This window comes from Eleutherodactylus coqui, chromosome 3 (genome assembly GCF_035609145.1).
Source record: "Eleutherodactylus coqui strain aEleCoq1 chromosome 3, aEleCoq1.hap1, whole genome shotgun sequence".
Lineage (NCBI taxonomy): Eukaryota > Metazoa > Chordata > Amphibia > Anura > Eleutherodactylidae > Eleutherodactylus > Eleutherodactylus coqui.
The window spans coordinates 251,823,554-251,848,833 of NC_089839.1; the positions used below are offsets into that span (position 1 = coordinate 251,823,554).

At 43.9% G+C, this 25,280-nt stretch overlaps 1 protein-coding gene across 3 annotated transcripts in view; it reads left to right on the top strand.

Moving 5' to 3' along the window:
* Positions 1–25,280, top strand: part of PRRC2C (proline rich coiled-coil 2C) — a 63,011-nt gene that overhangs the window by 30,041 nt on the left and 7,690 nt on the right. For 2 of the 3 annotated variants that reach the window (XM_066597292.1, XM_066597294.1), the window contains exons 11-31: positions 69–152; positions 283–778; positions 2,251–2,531; positions 3,087–3,333; positions 3,518–3,728; positions 7,141–9,441; positions 9,610–9,845; positions 11,420–11,571; positions 13,581–13,914; positions 16,593–16,678; positions 16,776–16,961; positions 18,541–18,792; positions 18,909–19,001; positions 19,097–19,198; positions 19,683–19,941; positions 20,028–20,231; positions 20,722–20,843; positions 21,834–21,952; positions 22,079–22,310; positions 22,410–22,511; positions 23,142–23,348. In XM_066597292.1, the coding sequence (XP_066453389.1) occupies positions 69–152; positions 283–778; positions 2,251–2,531; positions 3,087–3,333; positions 3,518–3,728; positions 7,141–9,441; positions 9,610–9,845; positions 11,420–11,571; positions 13,581–13,914; positions 16,593–16,678; positions 16,776–16,961; positions 18,541–18,792; positions 18,909–19,001; positions 19,097–19,198; positions 19,683–19,941; positions 20,028–20,231; positions 20,722–20,843; positions 21,834–21,952; positions 22,079–22,310; positions 22,410–22,511; positions 23,142–23,348 (6,306 nt within the window). The remainder of the gene's footprint in view (positions 1–68; positions 153–282; positions 779–2,250; positions 2,532–3,086; positions 3,334–3,517; positions 3,729–7,140; positions 9,442–9,609; positions 9,846–11,419; positions 11,572–13,580; positions 13,915–16,592; positions 16,679–16,775; positions 16,962–18,540; positions 18,793–18,908; positions 19,002–19,096; positions 19,199–19,682; positions 19,942–20,027; positions 20,232–20,721; positions 20,844–21,833; positions 21,953–22,078; positions 22,311–22,409; positions 22,512–23,141; positions 23,349–25,280) is intronic. The other variant, XM_066597293.1, reaches the window with a different exon arrangement.

Genomic DNA, 25,280 nt, shown 5'->3' on the forward strand with positions numbered 1-25,280 from the left:
AGCAAAGTGTATTATGCGTTGTCTTGTATTTAATATGTATAAATCCTTTTCTCTTTTTCATGTTACAGGATAGACGCCAAATGCCTCCATCCCTACTATCTCTTGATAAGAATATTCCACCTCTATTGCAACCAAAAAACGCTCCCCCACAGGTGTGGCTTTCTTTCTCTCTGCCTGTATAAGTAAAAATGTTTGGTTTTCTATTAGAAAAAGGTGTTCTGAATTGTCCTTTTAAGATATTGGAGCATGACTGTGCAATGTACATTTCTTTATATATTCTAGCATCCGTCTCAAACCCGCCCAGGGGCACCATCAAGACCAGCACCTTTGCAGTCTCGTCCCAGTGAGGATGAAATATGGAAGCAAAGACGTCGGCAACAAGCAGAGGTTTCTGCCGCTGTAGAACGAGCTCGTAAGAGACGCGAGGAAGAGGAAAGGCGGATGGACGAGCAGAGAAAAGCTGCATGTGCAGAAAAGTTAAAGCGTTTAAATGAGAAGTTTGCAGTTGCCACGGCTGTTACCCTACCAGAGAAACCCGCATGTGAAAAAACACTTGAAGAGAAGCCTATAACTGAGCAGACACCTCAAGAGCCCCCTGTCCTTCAGGAAGAAGAGGATGGCACTGATCATGAACAGCTTCCGAAAGAAGAGGAACCGGAGAGGACAGAGACTTCAACACAACATGAAGAAATAGAAGATCTAGTTCCTCAGGCTGATACTGAACCACCAGAAGAAAGCGAGATTGCCATTGTTTTGGAAGACAAGCCTTCTGAAATAGGTAGAAACCACATTTTAGACTAGTATGCACTTGTATCCCCATCCCCCTTCCCCATTAATGTGTTAAATTCACCGATGTACGACTATGGATCTGGGTCATCAATATCTCGTTAAGGAACACCTAGCCTGGAAATAAATGATAAAAGTAAACTATAATTAAACTTTGCCCTCACTGTATGCTAATCTATAGGATTCACTGCATGTTCCTGAAGCGGTCTTTTAGAAGTCCTATAGGGAAACTAGGGATTATTTCATGCTAAGCTGCTTCATTAAAGGGGTTGTCTCGCGAAATCAAGTGGGGTTATACACTTCTGTATGGCCATATTAATGCACTTTGTAATATACATCGTGCATTAAATATGAGCCATACAGAAGTTATTCACTTACCTGCTCCGTTGCTGGCGTCCCCGTCTCCATGGCTCCGTCTAATTCTGAGGTCTTCTGGCGTTTTTAGACGCGCTTGCGCTGTGCGGTCTTCTCCCTTCGGCTCCGCTCAGCAGCATCGGTGTTTTGGCCCCGCCCCCTTGTACGCGTCATCGCATAGCTCCGCCCCATGACGTGGCCGGTTCCAGCCTCCTGATTGGCTGGAATCGGCATGTGACGGGGGCGGAGCTACGCGATGCCGCGTACAAGGGGGCGGGGCCAAAACACCGATGCTGCTGAGCGGAGCCGAAGGGAGAAGACCGCACAGCGCAAGCGCGTCTAAAAACGCCAGAAGACCTCAGAATTAGACGGAGCCATGGAGACGGGGACGCCAGCAACGGAGCAGGTAAGTGAATAACTTCTGTATGGCTCATATTTAATGCACGATGTATATTACAAAGTGCATTAATATGGCCATACAGAAGTGTTTAACCCCATTTGATTTCGCGAGACAACCCCTTTAACAGTTGGGGAATGAGTAAGAGGGCTTGGCTTGCTCGGGGGAGGGGGGGGGGGGGTTGGTTTGCTCGGGGGGGGGGGGGGGCCTGGCTTGCTCAATTATTGTGTCCTGCATACTGGGCAAGGGGGAGGCTCCTGCTGCAGGCACTTGTAAGTGTAAGATGCAGCATTGTAAAGAGGAATCATGGCTGGTCTACTGGGACATTTAAAGAAGATTTCTTTACATTTAATTTTGTTTCATTACAATTAAACTTGAGAAATTTATAAAGAAAAGATAAGAGGGAAGAAATTGTGTGTGTTTTTTTTTGTGTGGGTTTCTCTAGGTTTATTGTTCCTTTTAGAGAAGGTTCACATAACAGATTTGCTATGGAAAATTTTTGCACCAAATCAAGCAGCGAAATCTGTGATAGAGGCTTTGAGTGTTGATTTCTTGGAAAATCCACAATATTTCAATAACGTGTTAATTCAGGCTTAAGATCAGGGGGGAAATGGTATTACAGATTGGCTCCATTGTTCCTTATTTAACATGTATAGTGTATAATTACATGTAGTATTCCTAATTTAACATGGCAATGTGTATATTTTTCCCAGTAGTGGCAGAAGAACCACCTTTTGCTAGGAAAAATAGCATCTCAAGTGACAGAGCGAACACGCCTCCAGCTATACCTATTCAGCTGCCAACACCTGTTCTTCAACCACCTTCAGTTCCATCTCCAGTGTCTAATCTCCCACCTTCCCCGTCACCAGCTTCAGGGCCCGTGATGCCACACGAGAGTGAATCTGAAAGTGGGACACAAACACGTCCGCCGCTCTCTTCTGGATACTCAAAACAGTTTCAGAAATCTCTGCCTCCAAGATTCCAGAGACAGCAGGTACGATTCTGTAGATATATTTTTCCCTGGCTTTGTAAAACCCTTCTAGACCTAGAACACTTCTCTTAGGTCAGTAGTCTGCAGCGCTGTGTATCGCAGCTTTGGGGATCACACTATGGTATGACCAAAGGCTTGTAGGACGCCATAGTACCTCTCCTGAAAGAACTCAATGCAAGTGATAAAACCTATAGAGTTCTGCAGTTCCTTTGTTCTCCTTATTAGTGGAGAGCATCGCGCTCTGCAACCCCAAGAACGAGGTGTTCAGATATGACGGAACTTTTCTAGAATGTTCTGTGGAGTTAATTTAAATCACATGTCCGTTCGAACCTCAGAATTGGATTAAATTCCTCTCCTTTCTGCTGACATAGGTCTATAATCCAGAGCTGTGAGATGCTGTATGCATATTTAGTGAACTTCTAATATGGAGAGGAAGGACTTCTATTCATCCTGAGGAGCCATTAGTGAAAAAAATTACCCTATATCAAGTTTGGCTCCAGGATTTGAGTCAAGGAGTGATGTAACTTTCCAAAACTTGTTGCTTTTCTATTTTCTCAGGAACAGATGAAACAGCAGCAGTGGCAACAGCAGCAGCAAGGAGTATTGTCCCAGCCAGCTCAGTCCCAACCTTCTAGTAGCCCTGTTCCTCCACCTCAGCACAGGCCTCTTTATCAGCAGTTGGGGCCACATCCTCAACATTTGGCTTCCATGGCCTTTGATCCTCGCTGGTTAATGATGCAGCCTTACATGGATCCTCGAATGATGTCTGGAAGGCCAACAATGGACATTCCACCAATGCATCCTGGTATGATTATATTAGTTTTATGTTCTGATCATGGACTTTTCTGTCTTTTCTCTTGGCACTGATTAGGTCATTCTCCACTAAGTTCCCAGTATTGATGAAGGCGTGCACTAAACTTGTAACCTTTTTTTTTCTGCTCGAAAACTGGCGTAAAGCGGTTAACAAATTCCCCTTGTATTTTATACAGGAATTATACCAACCAAACCCTTAATGAGACGTGAACAAATTGAACCCTCATCATCTGGTTCTGAACCATATGAACACATGACTCGATCTGTTAGAGACCACGGTGTCCCAATATCAGAGCCTCGCATGATGTGGGGAGCTGAGCCCTACCCACATCCAGACAGCCCACAAGTTTCTTCTTCTAAAGAGCCAGAGGAGCCTGAAGATTACAGGTAGGATTGTATAAAGCTTAAAGGTATTGGATTCTTAAAGGGGTTCTGACATGGAAAAAAAAAAATTGTACTCACCTTGCCTGGCCTGGCCCGATCGCCAGGCATGTCCCCTCCAGCCGGCATCTTCTTCTGTGCCTTTAAAGCAGAGCAGGAGCGGTCAAAAGGACCGCTTCCTGCTCTGGTCCGTCCGTCAGGCACTTCCGAGGTCAACGGACGGACCGCTCACAGCAAGCACGTCACAAGCAGTGCTTGCTGTGCGCGGCCCGTCCGTCCGGCTGAACTCCGGAGTGCTGCGCATGCGCAGTGGAGACGCAGCCCGTCCTGACTCTTGTCAGAGGGCACCTCTCCACTGCGCATGCGCGCGATCCCGGAGCGGCGCGGCTGCTGGAGGAAGACGACTGCCTGCCGGGAGATGACCCCCCGATGTCAACAACAACAGAAGACAAGGTAAGTGTTATCTTTTTATGCTTTAGCAGCCATTAACCCATGGGTTCCCTGGGTCCATTAGGCAGACCAGGGAACAATGGCTGGTAAAGCATAAAAAAATTATTCATGTCGAACCCCTTTAAAGGGGTTGTCAGTTATGTCTTTTTTTGTAAATTCCTTCTCATGTCTGACAATAACTAAAGATCACATACTCTCCTGTCCCGGGCCCCTTCAGCTCCAGCACCATGTGACCCGGTCAATGCTGTGACACTGGATTTACAGACTGCAGTCAACCTGTGCATGGGACACAGCTGCAGCCAATCACAGACCTCCGCTTTCACAGCCTGTGACATTCTATACACTTACTGCAGTCTGTAAACACAGCATCATAGGGGAAGACCGGGTTATGTGGCGCTGGAGCTAGGGGATCCAGGAGAGGTGAGTGTATGTTTTATTATTTTTAGGCATGGGGAGTAGGAATATAGAACAAACTCGGACAGCCCCTTTTATATATTATGTATACTGCTACATTTGCAAGGGAGGGCTTGGGCAGACTGTAGGAGGTACCTGGTTTAGGTTTCTGTTACATGAAGATGGGTTTTTGTAACTGATTTTGACAATTGGATTTTTTCCTGAATGTTTTTTTTTAATATATTTAACCCCTTAACGACCAATGACGTACCTGGTACGTCATGGAGCGTCGGGGTATGTATGAAGAGAGGTTGCGATGCAACCTCTCTTCATACAGTGCGGGCATCAGCTGTTTATAACAGCTGACATCCGCGGGCAATAGCGATCGCGGCTATTAACCATTTAAATGCCGCTGTCAATTCTGACAGCGGCATTTAAATCCCCCGAACAATGTTTGGGGGTCCCGCACGGCCCCCCTGCGGTGAGATCGGGAGAGCTGTGCATGTGTCATGGCAGCCGGGGGCCTAATGAAAGGCCCCAGGGCTGCCTTAGCAGACTGCCTATCAAGCCGTCCCCGTGGGGTGGCTTCATAGGCTGCCTGTCAAAAAGCAATATGACGTAATGCTATAGCATTACGTCATACTGCAGGAGCGATAAAAGCATCGCATCTTAAAGTCCCCCAGGGGGACTTCAAAGTAAAGTAAAAAAAAAAAATCAATAAAGTTTTTTTTTAATTGAAAAAAAAAAAAGTTGTAAAAGTTTAAATCACCCCCCTTTTGCCATATCTATTATTAAAAAATCTAAATAATAAATTAAAAATATGTATTTGGTATCACCGCGTCCGTAAAAGTCCGAACTATCAAAGTACCACATAATTTTTCCCGCACGGTGAACGTCGTTCGAAAAAAGAAATGAAGAACGCCAGAAATGCATTTTTTTAGTTACCCTGTCTCCCAGAAAATACGCAATAAAAAGCGATCAAAAAGTCGTATGTATTCCAAAATGGTACTATCAGAAACTACAGGACATCCCGCAAAAAATGAAACCTTGCTCAACTACGTCGACGGAAAAATAAAAAAGTTATTGCACGCACAAAATGACCCCAGAAAATAATTGAAAAAATTTTTATGTCTTTAAAAAAAAAAAAGAGTATAGTAAAAAAAACCTATACAAGTTTGGCATCATAGTAATCGTACCGACCCATAGAATAAAGTTATCATGTCGTTTTTGTTGCCATTTGTGCGCCGTAGAAGCAAGACGCACTAAAAGATGGCAAAATGTAATTTTTTTTTTCATTTTACTCCACTTAGAATTTTTTAAAAGTTTTTCAGTACATTATATGGTACTTTCAATAGCACCATTGAAAAATACAACTCGTCCCGCAAAAAACAAGCCCTCATACAGCGACGTGGATGGATAAATAAAGGAGTTATGATTTTTTTAAAGGGGGGAGGAAAAAACAAAAATGGAAAAAGAAAAATGCCCGCGTCATTAAGGGGTTAAAGTGTATTCGCACTTTCAGATGACTTTTCAGAATAAGCTGTCATGTATGTACACAAGGAATAACTATTTCCGTCCACTAAAACTTGTATCCTACAGTTTCCACCAGGTTTCCCATCTGCAGCTTGTCTATCTAATTTTTAGGCAGGCATACACTGAAATACACTGCACATATAGAAAACAGCAAATTCAGCTCCCTAACTCTATTGCGCACACACCGAGATATAACAGCAGTATGGAGAACATTGCACAGCAGTACTGAGTAGTGTATATGTGATTTCAGTAGCTTTCAGACACATTGATCGTCTACTAATTGCAGCTACACATCTGAGTCCCTCTACCTCCCTTCATAGATGCTACTCCTCATCTATCGACTTCTCTAGGCAGCATGAATCAATATTCACTTCCTGTGTTCCATCTTGGTGTGTGTCTCTTACAAGAGGCAGACATCACTTGACAACAGGCAATGTACAGCAAATTAGAAGGTAGACCCTTAGCATCCTGCACTTTAGGGTGCCTGCACACGAACGGAATTTCCAGCGCGTTATTTTAGGCACATTATCTGCCCCAGACCGCAGCCAATATACTCCTATGAGGATCCGCAGTTGTCCCCAGACGGACGGATTTGTATCGCGTTTTTTCACGCGCGTGAAAAAATCTGCGACCTGTTCTAATACGCGCGTGAAAATCCGCTAGCGGAATCCGGAACGCTCGTGTGCAGGCGGCCTTAGAGGGATTTTTTCAGCAAAAAAACCATCATTTTAGGTAAATGTATTTGACTACATGCCGTCCCAAATTGCAGCGTCTTAAGTTACAAACTATTAAAACCTTTTCACTGTGTGCTAGTGAGCAGCAACTAGGGGGGAGCAGTGTGTTTTGGATTGATTTAGATTTTTGGGTTTTGCAATTTGGTATCAAACAAGAAAACGTAACCGTAATACAGTTGTGGGATTCTGAAATTTTTAGGTACATTAGGATTATTGGCATTTTATATATTATTTTTTTTTGTTTTTTACGATTTTATTAAGGTCATGCTTTTCTGTGTAATTTTGATTTTCAATTTTTTTTTTTAAAGGTCTGAAACACCACTGGACCAAGATGTTATCACTGAAACCTACTCCTTGGACCATAGTCCATTTGAGCCTCAGCATAAAGCGGATTTCTTTTCAAGAACACGAGAGCCAGATCTTCACAGTGCACCTATTAGGCATACAGAACCTATTCAACTACCTCAAGCAGAAGAGAAAGACACAGGAATATCAGCATATGAACCATCAGAGAAGCAAGTGCCAAGTGAAGAAGCATCTCAGATTGATATTCAACCTGTGTTAGCCAGGACTTTATCCAATGAGTCTGCTCACACTCAGAAACAAGAAGAGAGGAGGGTAGAGACCGTGCAGATGAATGCTAAAGTGTCTATTAGGCCACCTGAACCTACTAAAGAAAGCATAGAAGATAAACCAAGAAAAGAAAGTTTTCAGATTCCTAAGCCAATGGATATATTAAAATCTGAGAAGCCCTTCAAACCCAAATCTGAAACAAGATGGGGCCCAAGACCAGGATCTCGAAGCAGAGACGAAGGTATGGATAGACCAATAAGGCGATCTGGTCCTATTAAAAAACCTATTCTTCGTGACATGAAAGAGGAGCGTGAATTGAGAAAAGAAAAGGAAGAGGAGAAAATTGGACATGAAAAACCTATTAAACAAGAGAAAGTTGAAAAGAAATCCCTACCACAGCAGCCAGTGCCAAGTTCAGTTTCAGCAATAAGTAAGACTGAGCAAGATAAAACTTCACCTGAAACTCTTCCTCCTCCAAAAGTGTCAAGTACTAGCACATTACGTTCAGAAAAGTCATTGGAAAACCTCTCCGATTCAGTACCCAAGCCTGTTACCCAACCAACTCCAACCACTCAGCCAAATAAGGAGGACAAAGTAGTACGTGTAGTTAGCAAGGAAAATAAGGAACTCCCTTCTGAAAAGCCCAAACCAGATGCTAAACCTCCAATAGCTTCTCAACCTTCACATACAATGGTGCCACATCGTAGGGACCCAATTCTTCCACCAAGGGCTTATAGGAAAGAGGCTAGGGATAGAGACTGGTTTCCTGATCAAGGCTATAGAGGTCGAGGTCGTGGAGAATATTATTCTAGAGGAAGGAGCTATAGAGGTTCCTATGGAGGCAGGGGACGTGGAGGTAGAGGGCAAAACAGAGAATATCCACATTATAGAGATTCCAAGATGCGTTCTGAACCAGTTCCTCCGGGAGCTGGAAGACGCAGGGATGAAAGTGAAACTCGCAGCGAAAGCTCTGATTTTGAAGTCTTGCCCAAAAGGAGAAGACAACATGGTTCTGAAACAGACTCTGACAGTGAAGCTCGTGAAAGTGCAAGCGATACTCCTCTTTCTGATAAGGAGACTTCTAGTAGAAGTAAACCTCGCAGAGATGAGCGTACAGAGATAAAGAGAGCACCTAAATCTGTTTCTGCTTTAAAGTCAGAAGCTGGAACTTCAAGGGCAGAAGTCAAACCACCCGAAAGGCACTACTCTAGGGATGATGACATTCGAACAAGACCTGGTTTCTTGCCAAAGGGTGAACCTTCCCGTAGAGGAAGAGGGGCTGGAAGTTTTCGTCGTGGTGGCAGGGATCCAGGCATGCGTCCAACGCGCCCTCCTCCACCAAGAAGATCCAATTATAGAGACAATCAGTGGATTCCACGGCAGCATGATTCAAGACCACCACCACCTCCACGAATGGATGAAGGTGAAAACCGACATCAAGACCACCAAGTATTACCTTCAGGTGATAAAAGACCACCTATTAAGTTTGAACGTAGGTTCGACCCCTCAAGAGACAGACCAAGGAGGCAACGGCCTACACGACCACCCAGACAGGATAAACCACCACGATTTAGGCGTTTAAAAGAAAGGGAGCGAGAAGATGCTGGCAAACCAGTGGAAGTTACCGGATCTTCTAACCAAGGAGTGCCAGCTTCAAATAGTGTCCATGAACTCCCATCAGATTTTTCTGGTAACAAGACTCCAGACCTGTCCAACCATAATTCTTCTGACCAAGCCAACGAAGAATGGGAAACTGCTTCTGAAAGTAGCGACTTTAACGAACGAAGGGAAAGGGATGAGCGCAAAGCAGCAACATCCGCTAGTATGCAGTCACCAGCCCCTAGCAAAACAACTGATGGTTTGGCACAATCACCACCCAAACGGGAAAGCGCAAAAAGAAGTTTCTCCAGCCAAAGACCTGGCATGGATCGTCAGAATCGTCGGGTTAATACTGGTGCGCCAAAACCTGGCAGGCATTATTCTGGTCCCAGGGGTGAAAGGCGAAGCGGAACATCATTACAAAGGGGAAAACGAGGGTGAGACATCAGGCCTGACTTTTGCTGTGCTAGTGTGCTTTGTTGTAGTGTTTGCTTTTACAGTAGATTTTATAGACCTTGGTGGTTTGTTCCAAACTTTGTGTTTTTATAAATGCACTCTTGATGTGGGCAGTTAAGTACTTTTCTGTTTCTTGTTTTAACCACCAGGACAGTCGATGAACAGACTTCAGGATTAAATGCAGTAGATTCATCGGGTGGCAGCAGCAATTCTCATCATCACTATCACAACTATCACCCACATTCTGAAGATGGAAGTATCTCAGCTCAGTCAAAAGCTGCTAAGGATGCTCCTGGCAAGAAGAAGGAAGAGCCAAAGCTTGTCGTCAAAAAGCCGAAAGAGAAAGTGGATGCCTTGTCACAGTTTGACCTGAACAACTATGCAAGTATGTTTTGTTTTGTTTTTTTCAATATTGGCATGCATTACATAATGTGTTTTTGACTTTCCAAAAATGCAAGGCAGGCGCAGTTAGAGTATTGGTTTTTATGGTAATGGTACTGACTTCTTATTTTTTTTCTTGCAGAGTACTGACGCCCCGTACAGTGGTTTGCAGCTTATGTAAATCTGACTTGTACACTTAGGCCATAAACTTGATGTGGATAGAGTCTTAGTGTTAGTCTGTGTTTGCATCACGTTTGTGATGTCCACCTTCGCATGTACACTGGGAAAGGTACCTGTGTACATAGTAAAGGCTATGGGCACCATTGGAGTAAGATTGTTTTTATTTTTTCTCACCAAAATGGATGTATTTTTGAGCTTACAATCATTTTTGCAGTAGGGTTTCATTAAAAAGTTTGTACCAATTTTCTTCAGCTTCTACTTTTTGCTGTTCTATGGTAGACTGCAAATTGTCAATAGGAGATCCATCAGTGAAGCTCGGCTAACTGCTTGGATTTCAGGCCTTGTATCTCCTCTCCTGTACGGTATCAGCTAATTTATGACCACAACAAGGATAAACTTCATTGAGGTCATAATTAGCCGATAAGAACCTTCAGGAGAGAATAGTGGAGATAAAGTAAGCCATCAGTCTAGCACACTAAAAACCCATTTATACACACAGATCGCTCAAAATTTGTTCCAAAGATAGGGCGAATGATATTTTTGAGCAGATAGCAGCAGGTGGTCTGTTATCTGCATACAACCCCTTTGTTCTGCCATGGGACTGCAGCTGAAAACAATGTTATCAGCGCTCCTGTGGAGATTCGCGGCGTGCAGTCTCTGCTATCAACTGCCCGGCCGAATGATGGATTTTAAACTTAACATAAAATCGTTCGTCCGGAAAGCAAACGTTGTAGCATTTACACGCAACGATTATCGCTCAAAAGACACAGTTTGAGCGACCTTTGATCGATAATCGTCCCGTGTAAATGGGGCTTTACAGATCTCCTATTAAGACTCCCAAGTCTGCAGTTTCTAGAAACAGTGATGCGTAGAAGCTGTAGATGTATAAATTAAGAGCTTTTCTCAAATGGTACCTCCGACTAGGAGAGGAAATGAAGTATATGCCACAATCTGCTGGCTGATGCACAAGATTATGGCTATTCCCTCCCAGACAGCAGGTGTGTTACCAGTGCTATGCCCAGCGCTCACTTCAAATTCTGTAGGTGGGGCTGGGAGACATGCACACATTATTGCTGTATTAGTGGAAGAAGTGTCTAGCCGGAAGTGTTTTAGATACAAGACAACTGCTGTGGGAATGTCCAGCGCTCTGCTTTCTGTCCCTTACAGCCCTTCGCCTGAATGAGAGGAGTTGTGCTGTGAGGAGACGGCAGTGTGCTATGGGCAGGGCGGCTCTATGGGCAACATATTCTACTATTTGCCTATGCTGTACTATATGTTGCAGCCTTCCGTCATGTATACCTGCAATGGAAGGCTGTCGGCATGATGTGTACAGTTACTTAGCTTTACGGTAGTGCTTTGTTTAGGTGTAGTCCACTTAATTCTTATCTTTGGTCTAAGGTGTTGTAATAATAGATGATCATCCTGAAGTAACAACACTAGAAGACTCGCAATCCAACCTCAATGATGGGTTCACGGAAGTAGTCTCCAAAAAGCAGCAAAAGCGTTTACAGGATGAAGAGCGCAGAAAGAAAGAAGAGCAAACGGTACAGGTATATTGTTGTGATGGGTGAACACATGCATGCTCTTGACAGTATTCTCGTGCAGTACAAGTGTGAGGGCTTACTTCACAATACGGTGCCTGCAGACACTACTGCTTGTAGCAAAATCAGATAGGGAAAAAAAAACATACCCCTTATCACTTGCTTTGAGGATGTCCTTTCCTCTTTTAACCATAATCTTTCAATTTGGAGATGAATTATTTCCCCTTAGTCTTGCTTCCGAATTCCTTAAAGAAGCACTCCAAGATTTTTCTAGCTCTTGCCACTAGGAGGCACACACTAAGCCAAGAAAGTTAGTCCCTCTTACCAGCTGTACCCCTACTGCTGGAACTGAGCTATGAGTTTTAGCTTGGTGTCTGTAGGAGGCAGACCTCCTGCCACACAGGTCGTCTGTCATTTCTTATTTTAGTGGTTTTTCATTTTTTCCTTCTGGGAATCAAAGAGGAGCTAACTTCTCTGATTGTCCCCAAGTGAGGAGGGTTAACGGTGTTGCACGAGGCACACTTACTCCCTCCTCCAAGAAGACAAAGCGGAACAGATCAGCACTAACTGCTCTATATCTCGCCAGCCATGAGGTCAGCTGTGTTTTCTGCCTGCTCCCCGATATCCAGCGATCTCTCACAACTATGTGACAGTTACTGAGGAGGTGACCCTGCTGGTGCCACAGGGGAGCCAAAGTGCAGAAGGTGTGTGTGTGTGTGTGTGTGTGTGTGTGTGAGAGAGATTCTGGGTGGTCCGGGACTCCCCTCCTGGCCTTCAGGGTGCCCCAAGTTCGCCTGCATTCCCACTCCTCCAGACCTCTTAAGCCTTTTTTGTGTGCTGCACCTTTCTGGTTGCCGCAGACTTGATCTCATGGCTTCCTAGGCCACTCCAGGTCCCCTAGGTTGGCTATTCCTTTTCAGGCGGGGCTGCCATGCTGTGGCCTGCGGGTGTGATCCAGCCAACAGTCTGGTCCACGTCTGGGCTTTGTGCAACCTGTGACGGGATGATGGTTTTTCGTGTGGTGCACAGGACCATCTTATGCTACAGGTACACTTGTACCATGGTGGAGAAGCTACAATAAGTGCACATTTCCCTTCTCCGTGAGAGTAACTGTTGGACATGACTCCAGGTACGGGTGAGCATGTACCACCTAATTGCCCTCTTCCATAGGAGGAGTAATTGTGGGACATGGCGACTACATCTTACATCAGTGTTCCCCCGACTCCAGTCCTCAGGGACCGCCAACAGGCCATGTTTTCAGGATTTCCTCAGTCTTGCACAGGTGATGTAATTATGGTCAGTGCCTCAGACATTGCTACAGGTGTTCTTACTATAGGATATCCTGAAAACATGACCTGTTGGTGGTCCCTGCGGACTGGAGTTGGGGACCCCTGCCGTGCATGACTCCAGGTATGGGTTAGCAGTATCACCTCATTACCCCCTTCCATAGGAAGAATGATGGTTATACAGCCTAACTGCACCTGATATGTTTACAGGTATTGGTGAGCATCTGCTGCCTCCTTACCCTCTTACATAGGAGTAATGGTCGTACTGTGAGCCTCTTCAGACATCACTACACACCTATGAAGAGCAGTCTGTCTTGTCTCCTTCCTCTCACTGGAGGAATATTCGTAGTACTAGAAATCTCCATGTCAAACACCACTACCCAATGACTACCATCGGTCGCCTCACTCCTGTTTTTTTTTTTTTTTTTTTTTTTAATTGGTGTCCGTTTGTAAACCACATCTCATTTGGGCCACTGTAATCCCTCAGTAGAATACCGGAATGTTGTACAGCATAGAGGCAGTAGTTTATAGGAGTAAGACCGGGTGACTGGTTCCCTTCCAATATCTACTTGTCCGAGACAGAAGATCAGCTCGTTTTCAATGACAGACCTGGAATGCCAACAGGCTGTAGAAAGACTTATAATACAGAAACCACATTGAATTTACGTAATCACAGTTTAGTTAAATGTGTGTTTAGACTTTGTTGTCTTGAACGTTGTAATGTGTTTTTAGGTGTGGAATAAAAAAGGTTCCGGTGAGAAAGGTCGAGGCCAAAATTCTAAGCTTCCACCCCGGTTTGTGAAGAAACAGCAGCAGCAAGCAGCAGCATTACAGGCCCAATCATCTGGGCTTACTGCTCCACCAAATACAACGTCAGCAGTACCCGCTGCAATGCCTTCAAATCAGTTGCCTGCAGCTGTTCAGGCACAGCCAACCACTAATGGGGCAGAGTTTGCTGGACCTGTAAAACCTCAACCCCCATCACAGCCCCCCAGCGCTCTGGGAACGGAACTGTGGGAGAACAAGATGACCACCCCAAGTGTTCTGAATGACTTGTCCAAAAAATGTAAGTAATGTTTACTGTATTATGGAGAATTCAAGCATTTCTTTGCAACGTCTTAATGCATTATATTAAGACTAGGCCCATGGACTCTGGCGCACAGTCCTGGACCAAATAGCGCAGTGTGCTGAGCCCTTTGTCCAGGAAAATGTTAGGAGACATGCTGGAAGCTTTAGAAGCTCAATCAGTCAGTAGGATCCATCACATGCTGTCCATGTCTGACATGTACCAAATCTGGCAATTTCCACTATTTTCATTGCACTGTTCCCATGACCGAGCTGAATAACGTCAAACTAAGCAGAGCTTTGAGAATGGCCTGAGAAGTGTTGCATTTTTCTATAAATATTATTTAATTTAGCCTATGGACACCTTTTGGGGCAATTTCTTTCACTTAAATGCATTTATTTTGGGCTGACAATCAATTTTTCAATAAAAAATAACTAAAAATTTTGCGCCTTTCGTCTTCTGCAGCTTCTACGTATCATTGTGTATATGGAGATTTCAGTCTAAAGGCCCATTTACACTCAACGACTATCGCTCAAAATTCATTTAAATGACCGCAAATGAGCAATAATCGTGTGGAAATGCTACAATCGTGCACTTTTCATCTGATTTATTATTTCAAGGTGAACTTAAAATCCATCATTCAGTTGCAGAGAGATAAAGTATCTCAACAGACCGCATGCTGTGTTCTTAGCATGCTGGGCTCTGCAAACAGCCCCTGAAGCCCCTTTTACATGCAAATGAAGATGATGCTGTTAATAGACATTAGTGTCCATTAACACTTTATGCAAAATAATCGCTTAAACTTTCAATTGTTTGAACGATTATCTTTACATGTAAATGGGCATTATGTCTCAAGAGGTTGGTCAGTGAAGCTGAACTGACATTTCCTGTCATGAACATTCTTATCAACTAATCTATGACCATAACAATGCTAGACTTTAAGATCATAAATTAGCTGATAAGAATAGTCATGAGGCGATAAACCAGGCGAGGTGTCAGTCCAGCACACTAACCGATCTCCTACGGAGACTGTCTGCAATGTCTATATGCATTGATATATTGACGCTGCAGAAGACAAACGGTGTAAAATTTTAATCCAATCCTATGGCAAAAATGATTGCCAGCCCAAAGTATATTAAGCGTGCCTGAGTTTTCAAAAACTTTTCAAAATCAGCCAAGGTCTTCATTGCTTTGCTGCTGTTTGCCCTCGGCTTGAGCTTTATTCACTTTTCCATGTAGATTTTCCTATTTTTCTGCTGTTGCCCTGCTTTTTGCAATCCACTTACAGTTGAGGGTGTCCTAAGCCAGCCATTCTTCCAGTACTATACGTCCTCTTCCACACTTCACATGCTGCCTTGCATAGCCCTGCTTCAGTCAGCTGCAGGGCTGCATCTGCCGCTCTTGTATGTATTAATTAGTGGTGTCCCCACATCCGTTACTAGAGAAGCCAAATGTGTAATGACAGGTAATGGATTGCAAAAGTGCTACAAGGGAGTCCCCTAGTGGCTGCAAACTTTCTTTTCAGTGGTAAAACTGTTTTAATGCAAGTATACAAGACTGATGACACATGCAGGCGTTTTCTGTGAGCAGACGTTGTGTGAGATGTTACTGTCAGTTTAAATTAAAATAATAACTTATCCCCTTCAAAGGTGTTCATAGCCAAGAGGGTGCCGCTTGACTATTTTTGTAAGCCCCATTTAAAAATGAATGGAGTGCTGACTGCACATACTCGGCCAGCACGCCATTCGGAGTGACAGGAGAATGGGATCTCTCATTCTAACTGATCTGTGGGGACTCGGTGGTGAGACCTCCACTGACCAGCAAGTCATCCTCTATCCTGTGGGTAGGGGATAATTTGCTAATTCTGTACAACCCCTTTAAGTGGGTGAGAATAGTTGTGTTTACATCCACAGGCTCTCAGCTGGGAAGTGAATTGTATACAATCTAGGCAATGAACTAACCTGCACTTTAGGCTGTTTTCACACGGCAACAAAATCGCGCAATTTTCTCACAATGTGACAATTTCCAATGGCTTCACATACATGCGAATGGCTGTGATAGCAGCGCCTGTTAGGTGATGTATTGTGTTTTTGGGGTTTCTTTTTTAAATGCAGCCAGGGCTTATTTTCAGGGTAGGGCTTATATTTCACCCCCACTCCCACCCTCCTAAAAAATTCCAGCAAAAGAGCGCTACAATGCAACTCTGTAGCAACAGAAAATCGCAATATCGCTGTGAATTTCTCGCAGCGATATCGCTGTTGCCCCTGTGAAAGAGTCCTTAGACTGATACGTTGTTGTAAACCACCAAACACTTTAGCAGCAGCTGCACCAATCTATTTCGCTCACAGAGCATTAACTGGACTGGATACACTTCTATCTGTTTCTCTGCCAACAGCTGAACTAGTTTTGCAAGGGCTTGTTCACACACTCAGGATTTGCAGATTGTGACCTAAATACAACAGAATGTTGCCGTTCATGTAAGTGCACCGTGTATTTTATACATGTAGTGGAACACAACCATGCACAATAAACAAGCTGCAACTATTTAAATCCACAGAATGGTCATCATTGCAGCAGAATCTGCATGGCAAAGTCATGCTAATGGCAAATCCTGACACTTGTGAACAGGGAGAAATTGTAATAAAGCATAGCTTTATGTCTTATGCCTTTTATTTCAGTGGGGCCTATAAACCCTCCACAGCCGCCTTCTTCCAGCGCCTGGAATAAACCTCTAACAGGCTTTGTGTCATCCACCAGCTCCGAGGTACTGTGTAACACACTACATGTGAGGATGGTATGCTTGTAGCGCATAAAGATTATATTACTCATTTTATATCGTGGAATATCTTTTTGTACTCTAGACATCTAAAAATGGCCACGACGTTTCTGTTGACTTGGCAATGGAAGCTATTCAGTTTGGCGCCCCTGCATCCAGTAGCAGTGACAACGAAGGCACCCCATCCCTCTCTGAAAAAGCAGACTCTCTACCCGAGCCAAAAGAGCAGAGGCAAAAGCAGCCCAGAGCCGGCCCAATTAAATCACAGAAGGTAATCTATGGGTGTGAGATGATACTTGTGCCAATATTCCTATATTTGATCTTTTCCAACTCCTGTTCAGAAAACCTTCTGTTAAACAGGTTAATCCTTGAATAAAGTGCATGTGAAATGAAGTACATTGGCGTAAATGCATTAAAAATGTTTATTTGCTGGTGTAACCTACATTGCTTTCAGTGGTAACTCCCCCTAATCCACAGGCTCACACCATTCACAATAAGTGGTGGTCGCAACTAACCATCTATTGCCCCGTACAATGCCCACTGCATAGGTCACAGAGCATGCCCACAACAGTCAGAGGCATGTCCATACTACAGGTTCCTAGGCCCATGTGGCTGCTGTAACAGATTCTTAAGAGGACAGCAGTCATCAGGACTCGTACACATCATTATTGGGGAAAAATGCAACATCTACTGAATTTTTGCTTTCTTGTTATTGTTTGCTGTTTTGCAGATTTTTGCACTGCACATGAAAACTAATGTACTAGTGTGTATATTTAGTAAAAAGTAAAAAAAAAATAACTGCCTTGGAAAGGCGGTGTGGATTAAAAAAAAAACATAACACATTTAAAACCCTAAGAACAGCTTCCCAGAATAGAACAGCCACAAGGGGGCAGACGGTTCCTCACTTTCACCTCTTACACGTTATTCCTTCTGCCCCTTTTCATAATAGTTCAGTTACCACTTGTTTTGAATACATGCATTTTTATAAAATTGGACAACTGACGAACACAATGTAACATTTACACTTCCTTAAACTAGTTATTCCTCTATACTAGTGGAATGCAAATTTTGGAATTCAAGCAGTGATCTACAGAAAAAGTAGAGGCTGCCTCAACTATTATGAAAAGGGGTAGTATATCGGTTTTGTCAGTTAGGGCTAATGCCCATGGCCAGATTTCTGCCGCGTTTTACACGGCGTAAATCCGCAGTGTGGTCCACCATCTATTGCAGGGGTCCCCAGCTCCAGTCCTCAGGGACCCCCAACAGGTCATGTTTTCAGGATATCCTATGGTAAGAACACCTGTGGCAATGTCTGAGGTACTGACAATAATTACATCACCTGTGTAATGGTGAGGAAATCCTGAAAACATGACCTGTTGGCGGTCCCTGAGGACTGGAGTTGGGGAACACTGATCTATTGAACCGAACAGCTCAATGTTCACGCTGTGGAATTCCACTGTAGAATTCCGCAGCGTGAAAGAAACTGTGGCATGCTCTAATTGCCGCGGGAATACGCTCAGCTAGTTTCCATTGTACTCAGTGGAAGCTGGCAGTCATGCTATACATCCTATGTAGCACAGTGGAAGTATCACATGAATACACGTCACCGCCGGCCGCGTCATCTCGCACTGCCGGCGCGTCACGTGCTATACTGCGCATTAGCAGCTGCACAATAGACGGGAATATAGTGGCAGATCTGGGAGGTGAGTTTGGGGGGGGAGGGGTGGCGTCCGCCACGGCCGTGGGTATGAGGCCTTATAGCGCTCTAATATAAACATCACTAAACTGTTGTCATTACACACGTCATAGAAATTTTAAAGACTCTTTTGTGTAACTCCTTTTTTTTCTAGATACAAGAGCTTAATGTAATTCAGAGTAAGGAGTATAAGCCAGGACCTATTGGGAAAGAGCGATCCTTAAAGAACCGCAAAGTAAAGGAAGTGCAGCAGTCTGAGCCAGAGACTCAGGAAAAGCAAATTCCCAACACCGTTCACACCCCAGAACCGGTCCCAATAAAGGAGAGTAAAGTCATAACAGAAGTGGCCACTGAAATCACCAGTATTTTGTCGGTGTCTGCTCCTGAATTTGGAACAAACACTAAGGTAGTGAGCAGCAGACTAAATAATTGGATACAGTGCAGATATATATGAATCTTCAATGTATTTGTAAATTGAAAAAAAAACTAAAATGTTTGCTTTATTGCTTTTGCATATACAAGGAAACTGTAACAGACTACACAAGCCTGTCCAGCGCCCTGCCTAGTACTGCATCATCAGGCAGCTCAAAAATGGAGTCGTCTTTGGTACCTAATGTAAGTTGGTTTATAGTGAGCACTTTTGGCTCCAATCCTCCCAATAAATTTGATTCAATATCCGAAAACTATCTGACTGAGTCTTGTTTTTTCAGGTGCCCCTTCCCCACAGTCTTCCCCTATCTCGAAGAGAGACTCTTCAGCAGAGTTCAAGCCTAACGCCTGTGTCTCCTGCTACGGTTGACCTGACTCTCAAGGTACATAATATACAGGATTTATCACTGTGGAATCTTTATCAACATTTTTCAGGTTACTTTCCACCCCTGAGACATTGGAATATTGTCTTTCAGAAGGGGCATTACTGGCACGTGACTTGTTCAAGGGCCTGTTACACATTAAATCTGTGGCGAGCCGAGGCCATGGTCTGACGTGTTTTTTTTGCTTTTTTTTTTCTTTTTGCATTTTTTGTTTTGCTGTGAATCTGTCTAGAAATCAAGGCATTTTTATACTTTCAATAATGGCTGTTTTAGTTCTGCCATAGTTGTCCAATAAACACGCAGATGTTTTTGACAGCCTGAGTATATCACACTATCTGGTCCAGTTTCTATCTTTGTGATAGTGGCAAGAAAATTCTTATTTATGCCCATGGTTTTGCATGGGATGCAATCAAGTAGTTTTGGCCACTAGATGTCAAAAGTAATCCAATATACTTGCTGACTTTGTTTGTGTCCTTTTTTCCAGATGGAGTCTGCTCGCAAGGCATGGGAGAACTCCCCAAGTGTTGCTGAAAAAGGATCCCCAATCACCTCCGCCGCACCTCCAACCAGCACATCAGGAGTCGGGGCTTCCTCCAATTCCAACACCGGAGTTGGTAGTGTAACTGCTAACAGTGGAAGTGCTGGTCCTCCTCCACCCAGCAATGTCCCATACAATTCTTTCTCCAGTGCATCTATGCCTCCTATCCCAGTAGCCTCAGTAACGCCAACTACTTCCTTGTCAGGTGATTGGGAATTACAGCTCGTGGTTTTAATGCTTGGTAGCAATTATTATGTGGATTATATATCTTTATACAATTTCTCTCTCTAGGTGCTGGAACGTACACGACTTCATCACTAAGCACAAAAACTACCACAACTTCTGATCCTCCTAACATCTGCAAAGTGAAGCCTCAACAGCTCCAGAGTAGCAGCAGTATGCCGTCTGCCAGTCACTTCTCACAGCTCAGCTGCATGCCCTCGTTAATGGCGCAGCAGCAGAGCCCGCAGGTGTACGTCTCCCAGTCTGCAGCAGGTAGAATACAACTCTTCACTTTAACATTTTCTTTAGTTTGGCTGTGAAGCTTTAATTGGAAATATCATGAACTTCAGTGCATTATAATGGCATTTAGAGGAGTCTGTGGATACACTTATATAGGAAATTATTGCCATGTTTAACACATGAATCGCACTATTGCTACCTTTTTCAGTTCTTTATTAGATTGTGTAGTGAAGGCAAGTAAGCTATATAGCCCCTGCCTTATTTAGAATTTGGCTGAATGTTCCATGTCTACAAAGAGTGCAATGACGACACGATTACTTTACAATTTGATTGAAAGTTTCTTGTAGAAATCCGAGAGTCAGAAAAGCGTAGGCTAGCTAGGGGTAGTCGAATTTGTATGCCGAATAAAGGAAATGGGTGTTCCGACACAGTAAGCTGCTTCACAGCCATAGATGATATAGACTGCGCTGCTGCTGTGTTCTCTTATTAACTGATTTTTCTTTTATTTTGTGTGCGCACACAGGGCCAGCGGCACAGATACCTGCATTCTATATGGACACAAGTCATTTATTTAATACTCAGCATGCACGATTGGCTCCTCCAACCCTAACGCAACAGCAAGGATTCCAGCCAGGTCTTTCCCAGGTTAGTTTTTTTCCCCCCGCTTTGTACTTCATGTTACTATAGGGCAATGACACAGAAGCCTATTACAGCTGCAATCGTGCATCTTTCGTCCATAATACGGATACGTGGCCTGACTGCTAGTATTCTGACCCATACTCTGAGCATAATAGATTCCTATGTTACTCTAAGTTTGAGTAAGGATATCCATGTTCAGGCCAAGACACTCATCCATATTACAGATGCAGAAATCTGGTTCTTAAGGCGTTAAAGGGAAGTGAGGTAATCACTGTCCTTATCTAGTCTGGTAGGATGATTCATGGGGCCCCAGGGTCTTGTGTGCCAGAAAAAGGCTTTGCCTATAAATCTTCTAACTGTTCTGGAGGGTCAGTCAATGGGTGGGTTTAAAGGGGTGTTCTGGGAGGTAAATTTTTATTATAGAATTAATAGCAGGCTGATGCATTACATATATAGGGTACCTGCCTCCCACTGTAAGTGTGCACACACTGCTGTATACACTGTAGCTGCCCCATCACTACCGTACGCATCACCGTACAGCTCTGTGCTGGCACTATAGATAACTTGGATGTCTGCACTGTAGCGTGTAAGGATTGCCATTAAGTGCAGAATATTAACAGGACTGTAGCTGGGAGCAAGCTGATCATTGGTCGTGGGAGGGCTTAGCAGTCATGAGGTATGAGGACCATACTATACTGAGAGATGCCGTCATGGGGAAATGTAGAAGCAGTAGACAGGGAGTTGGTGAACACCATGTCAACGGTGCACAGTGGATTTCTTGGGATGAGGAACCAAAAATCCCAGAGGCAAGGCTCTGGATGGACTTCCTATAGCAGTGTGCTGATTTATGATGGATTTGGAATACCACTTTAATCATAGGCATAGCTCGAGGTTAGCTGAGGGCCTCATATTATCGTTGAGATGCAATTTTAAATAAGCGCACTATATGTTTAATGTGTTCATTTCCAATTTTTTTTTTACTTGCTCTCCCCTTAGATCCCAATCCCCATCTATGCTCCCCTGCAAGGACAACATCAGGCTCAGCTCGGCTTGGCACCTGCTCCCCCTGTATCCCAAGCCCAAGAACTGTTTACTCCTTCTCTTCAGCCATACAGGTAAGAACATTCTGCCCTGCTTGTTAGTAACTCGTGCATTGGATGAAAACATAGATGAGTACTGATGATGATGCGATTAACCACTTCATAGTCAAACTGTCCTTGGCATTGTATTTTTCTATACAGGTCTCAACAGGCATATCTACAGAGCAGTTTATCTCAGCCTTCCCCAGTTGTGTTGTCTGGTGCCGCCTTACATAATTTCCCTGGAGTACAACATCAAGATCTTGCTAAAGCTCAGTCTAGCCTGGCATATCAGCAAACAACCAATACTCAACCCATTCCTATCTTGTATGAACACCAGCTTGGCCAGTCTGGATTGGGTGGATCTCAGCTCATTGATACACACATTCTACAAGTAAGGCTCTGAGTGCTGCAGAACAGTGTTGGCTTTGTGCAATCCATTTTGGTCTGAACATGTAAAAGCATGTAACTCTTTACCATTTCATCCCTTCAGACACGACAGGGGCTCGGACAGCCTTCTAATTTGTATTCTGGACAGCAACCTAGCCAGACCAACTTCTACAACACTGCTCAGTCTCCTACGGCTCTTCAGCAGGTGAGCATTGGCCATGTATTCTAGATTGTATTTTGCATGTGAAGTGTATAAGATCAGGGGAAAAAAATTGCCTTTTTTTTTTTTTCTTTTTAGAAATGACGCCACCTTTTGTTCATGTTGTGTCTGGTACTGCAGTTTGGTAAACTCCATTCAATTTAATGGGGTTGAACTGCAATACTCAACACGGCAAAGAAATTGCGCTGTTTCTGAAGAAATGGCAGTTTTATTATTTTTTCTCATCCCTTTTAACGATTTGTACATTTAATCCATTAAAGCTTATGAAGGATATATTTTTAGCAATGCCTCTTATGTTTCCCTTGATTTGTAATGCCCTCACTAATACTCTACTAGAAAGAAAGCATGACCAGGCATCATACTAGTATTCCAATATCCATTCCTTAACATATTAAACACTATTTTGCACTTGAAGAAATGTAAACCCCAATAAATTAGCTAATCGGAGACCGTGGGGTTAAGCTTTTATCACTACAAAGTACCATATAGAAACACTCTGCAACATCCATAAATATATCCCTTAACGTTTTAGTAAATTCCTCATTTGTACAGTTTTTCACTGATCTGTTAACGTGAATTCATGTGTTAGTGAGCTTCTTAACCTTGTACTTCCAGATGACGGTACCTTTGCAAGGATCACAGCTGTCCTTGCCCAACTTTGGTTCTACTGGGGGGCAGCCCCTCATTGCTTTATCTCAGACTCTGCCACCTGCACCTCAAGCTCAACATCAGAGTCTGTCTAGGGCTGGCCAAGTGAGCCAGGCTTACCGTGGCCTGATCCCTTCCGGCAGTCAGCATGGAATGATCGCTGCCCCTGGCAAGGTGACAATTGGAATTATTCTCTTTGCCTTTGGGTGATATGTATATTATTTACCACAAGCACCATCTTTTAAATTTTCTATTTTGCTGATCTTGTCCTGAAACGCTGGGATTTTTTTATGGAGTGGTTTTATTTCATAGTCCCCAATTGAATTAAGAAAATATAGAGTTGACTGCGTAAAAGCTGGTAATTAAAACACAAATGCAATTCGGATATGTAGACACCATGGTTCAGAACCCCCATGTGGCACAACAAAGAGCTGCTGCCCAGTGACATGAACTGATTGGCAAGAGCAAAGAAGAAGAAGAACCATGCAAGCTTCGTTTTACAAAGGGATGACTTTTGTTGACAACCCCTTTAAGGGTTCGTTCACACATTGTGTATTTTGGTGCAGATCCACGCCAAAATCGGCAGCATATTTGGGCCGTGGATTGTGGTGCGGTTATGTGCCATTTTATGCGAATTTTAACTTTATTTTTGCCATGGATCTGTTGCATATTTCACCCTTCCAATTAAAGTGGTTAAGTCTGCTGCAGATCCGTAGCAAATCCCATCACAAAATCCACACAGTTTTTTGTGCGGAATTTCTGCACCATTTCCATACATGTGAAAGCGGTTTTCCAACTGCTGTCAATACCACAATACACAGAAGCTGCTTCATCCGCAGTGTAAGTGCAGGCACAGCCCAAATTGGTTTTAATGAGCTGTACCGGCCACCACACAAGTCGGAGCCAACTGCTTCTAAGAAAAGACTCGGTAGAACACGTATTTGACTAATTTAAACCTGCCTACTCTGCACCTGTTCAGGTATGCCTTCCCGCTCTGATAGCCTTGCCCTATCAGCTACTGGGCAGCTAAGACTAGAAGCATAGATTTACAGCCCCTATTTACCTGACGGAGGCTGAAAGAATGTTCTTTTGGCTTCTGTCAGGCCGGTGTAGGTTCTCATGTGTTTTATGTCTGTATGTAATAACGGTCTGCTGCACTATTCCACACAGAGGCATCACTTAGAGAAGAAAAAACACACTGGCATGTAAGGCTTTTTTTTTTTCACTACGGGAGCCTGTGGGTGACGTTTGCCACTCTATGACTATACAGTGGCATTTGTTGTAGGTGGAGCAATACGTCGAGAAATACCCTCAGCTTATACCTCCAATGTACTCTACAAGTGCTGTGCGACTTGATTCTCAGGCCGGGCTCAGATGACCATAATTCGCTGCGCATGGCATGCAACAAGTGTGTAATGCTATTGCATACTTGCTGCACACCGCCAATGGCCATGCTGTATCTCGCCGTGTATGCGTGCATAATATGACCCAAGATAGAACATGTGTGATTTTTCTTGCTCACGCGTTTCATGCGGCTTGTTTCAGCAGCACCATTGCCGCCTATGGCAGATTGATTCATGTGAGCCTGGTCTTACTTGGATAACAAAATCGCCTGTTGCTTGTTACTTAGTCATCTATTTTGGTACTGCTCATTTCCTGCTGCCAAAAAGCTTCAAAAGTACTGTGAATGATTCACATAACTAGACAGAACTGATACTGTATTTAGTAATCTACCGTAACGTTCCATGCTGTTAGACTGAATCACGTCTTTTGTTACTAAATTAAGACCTCCTGTACATGGGCGGATCTGCTTTGCGAAATCCGGAGCCGGATTTCCCCTCCGGATTCTGCAGCAAATCCAGCCCATAGCATGCTATGGCAAAGCGCAGTTTTTTGTTTTGTTTTTGCCCACGAGCGGAAATCGATTCAATGGAAGCCGTCCGTTCCGCAGCCATTCTGCAATCATCGTTGCAGAATGACGTGGCTCCCGCAACCATCGGCATAGTGACGGTGTGGCATCCTTTGTACTGCGCATGTGCGTCAGACCGCACATCCGCAGAAAAGTCGTGGAAAGGTAAGCTAGGGGGCATCGGCCGGGCACCGGGT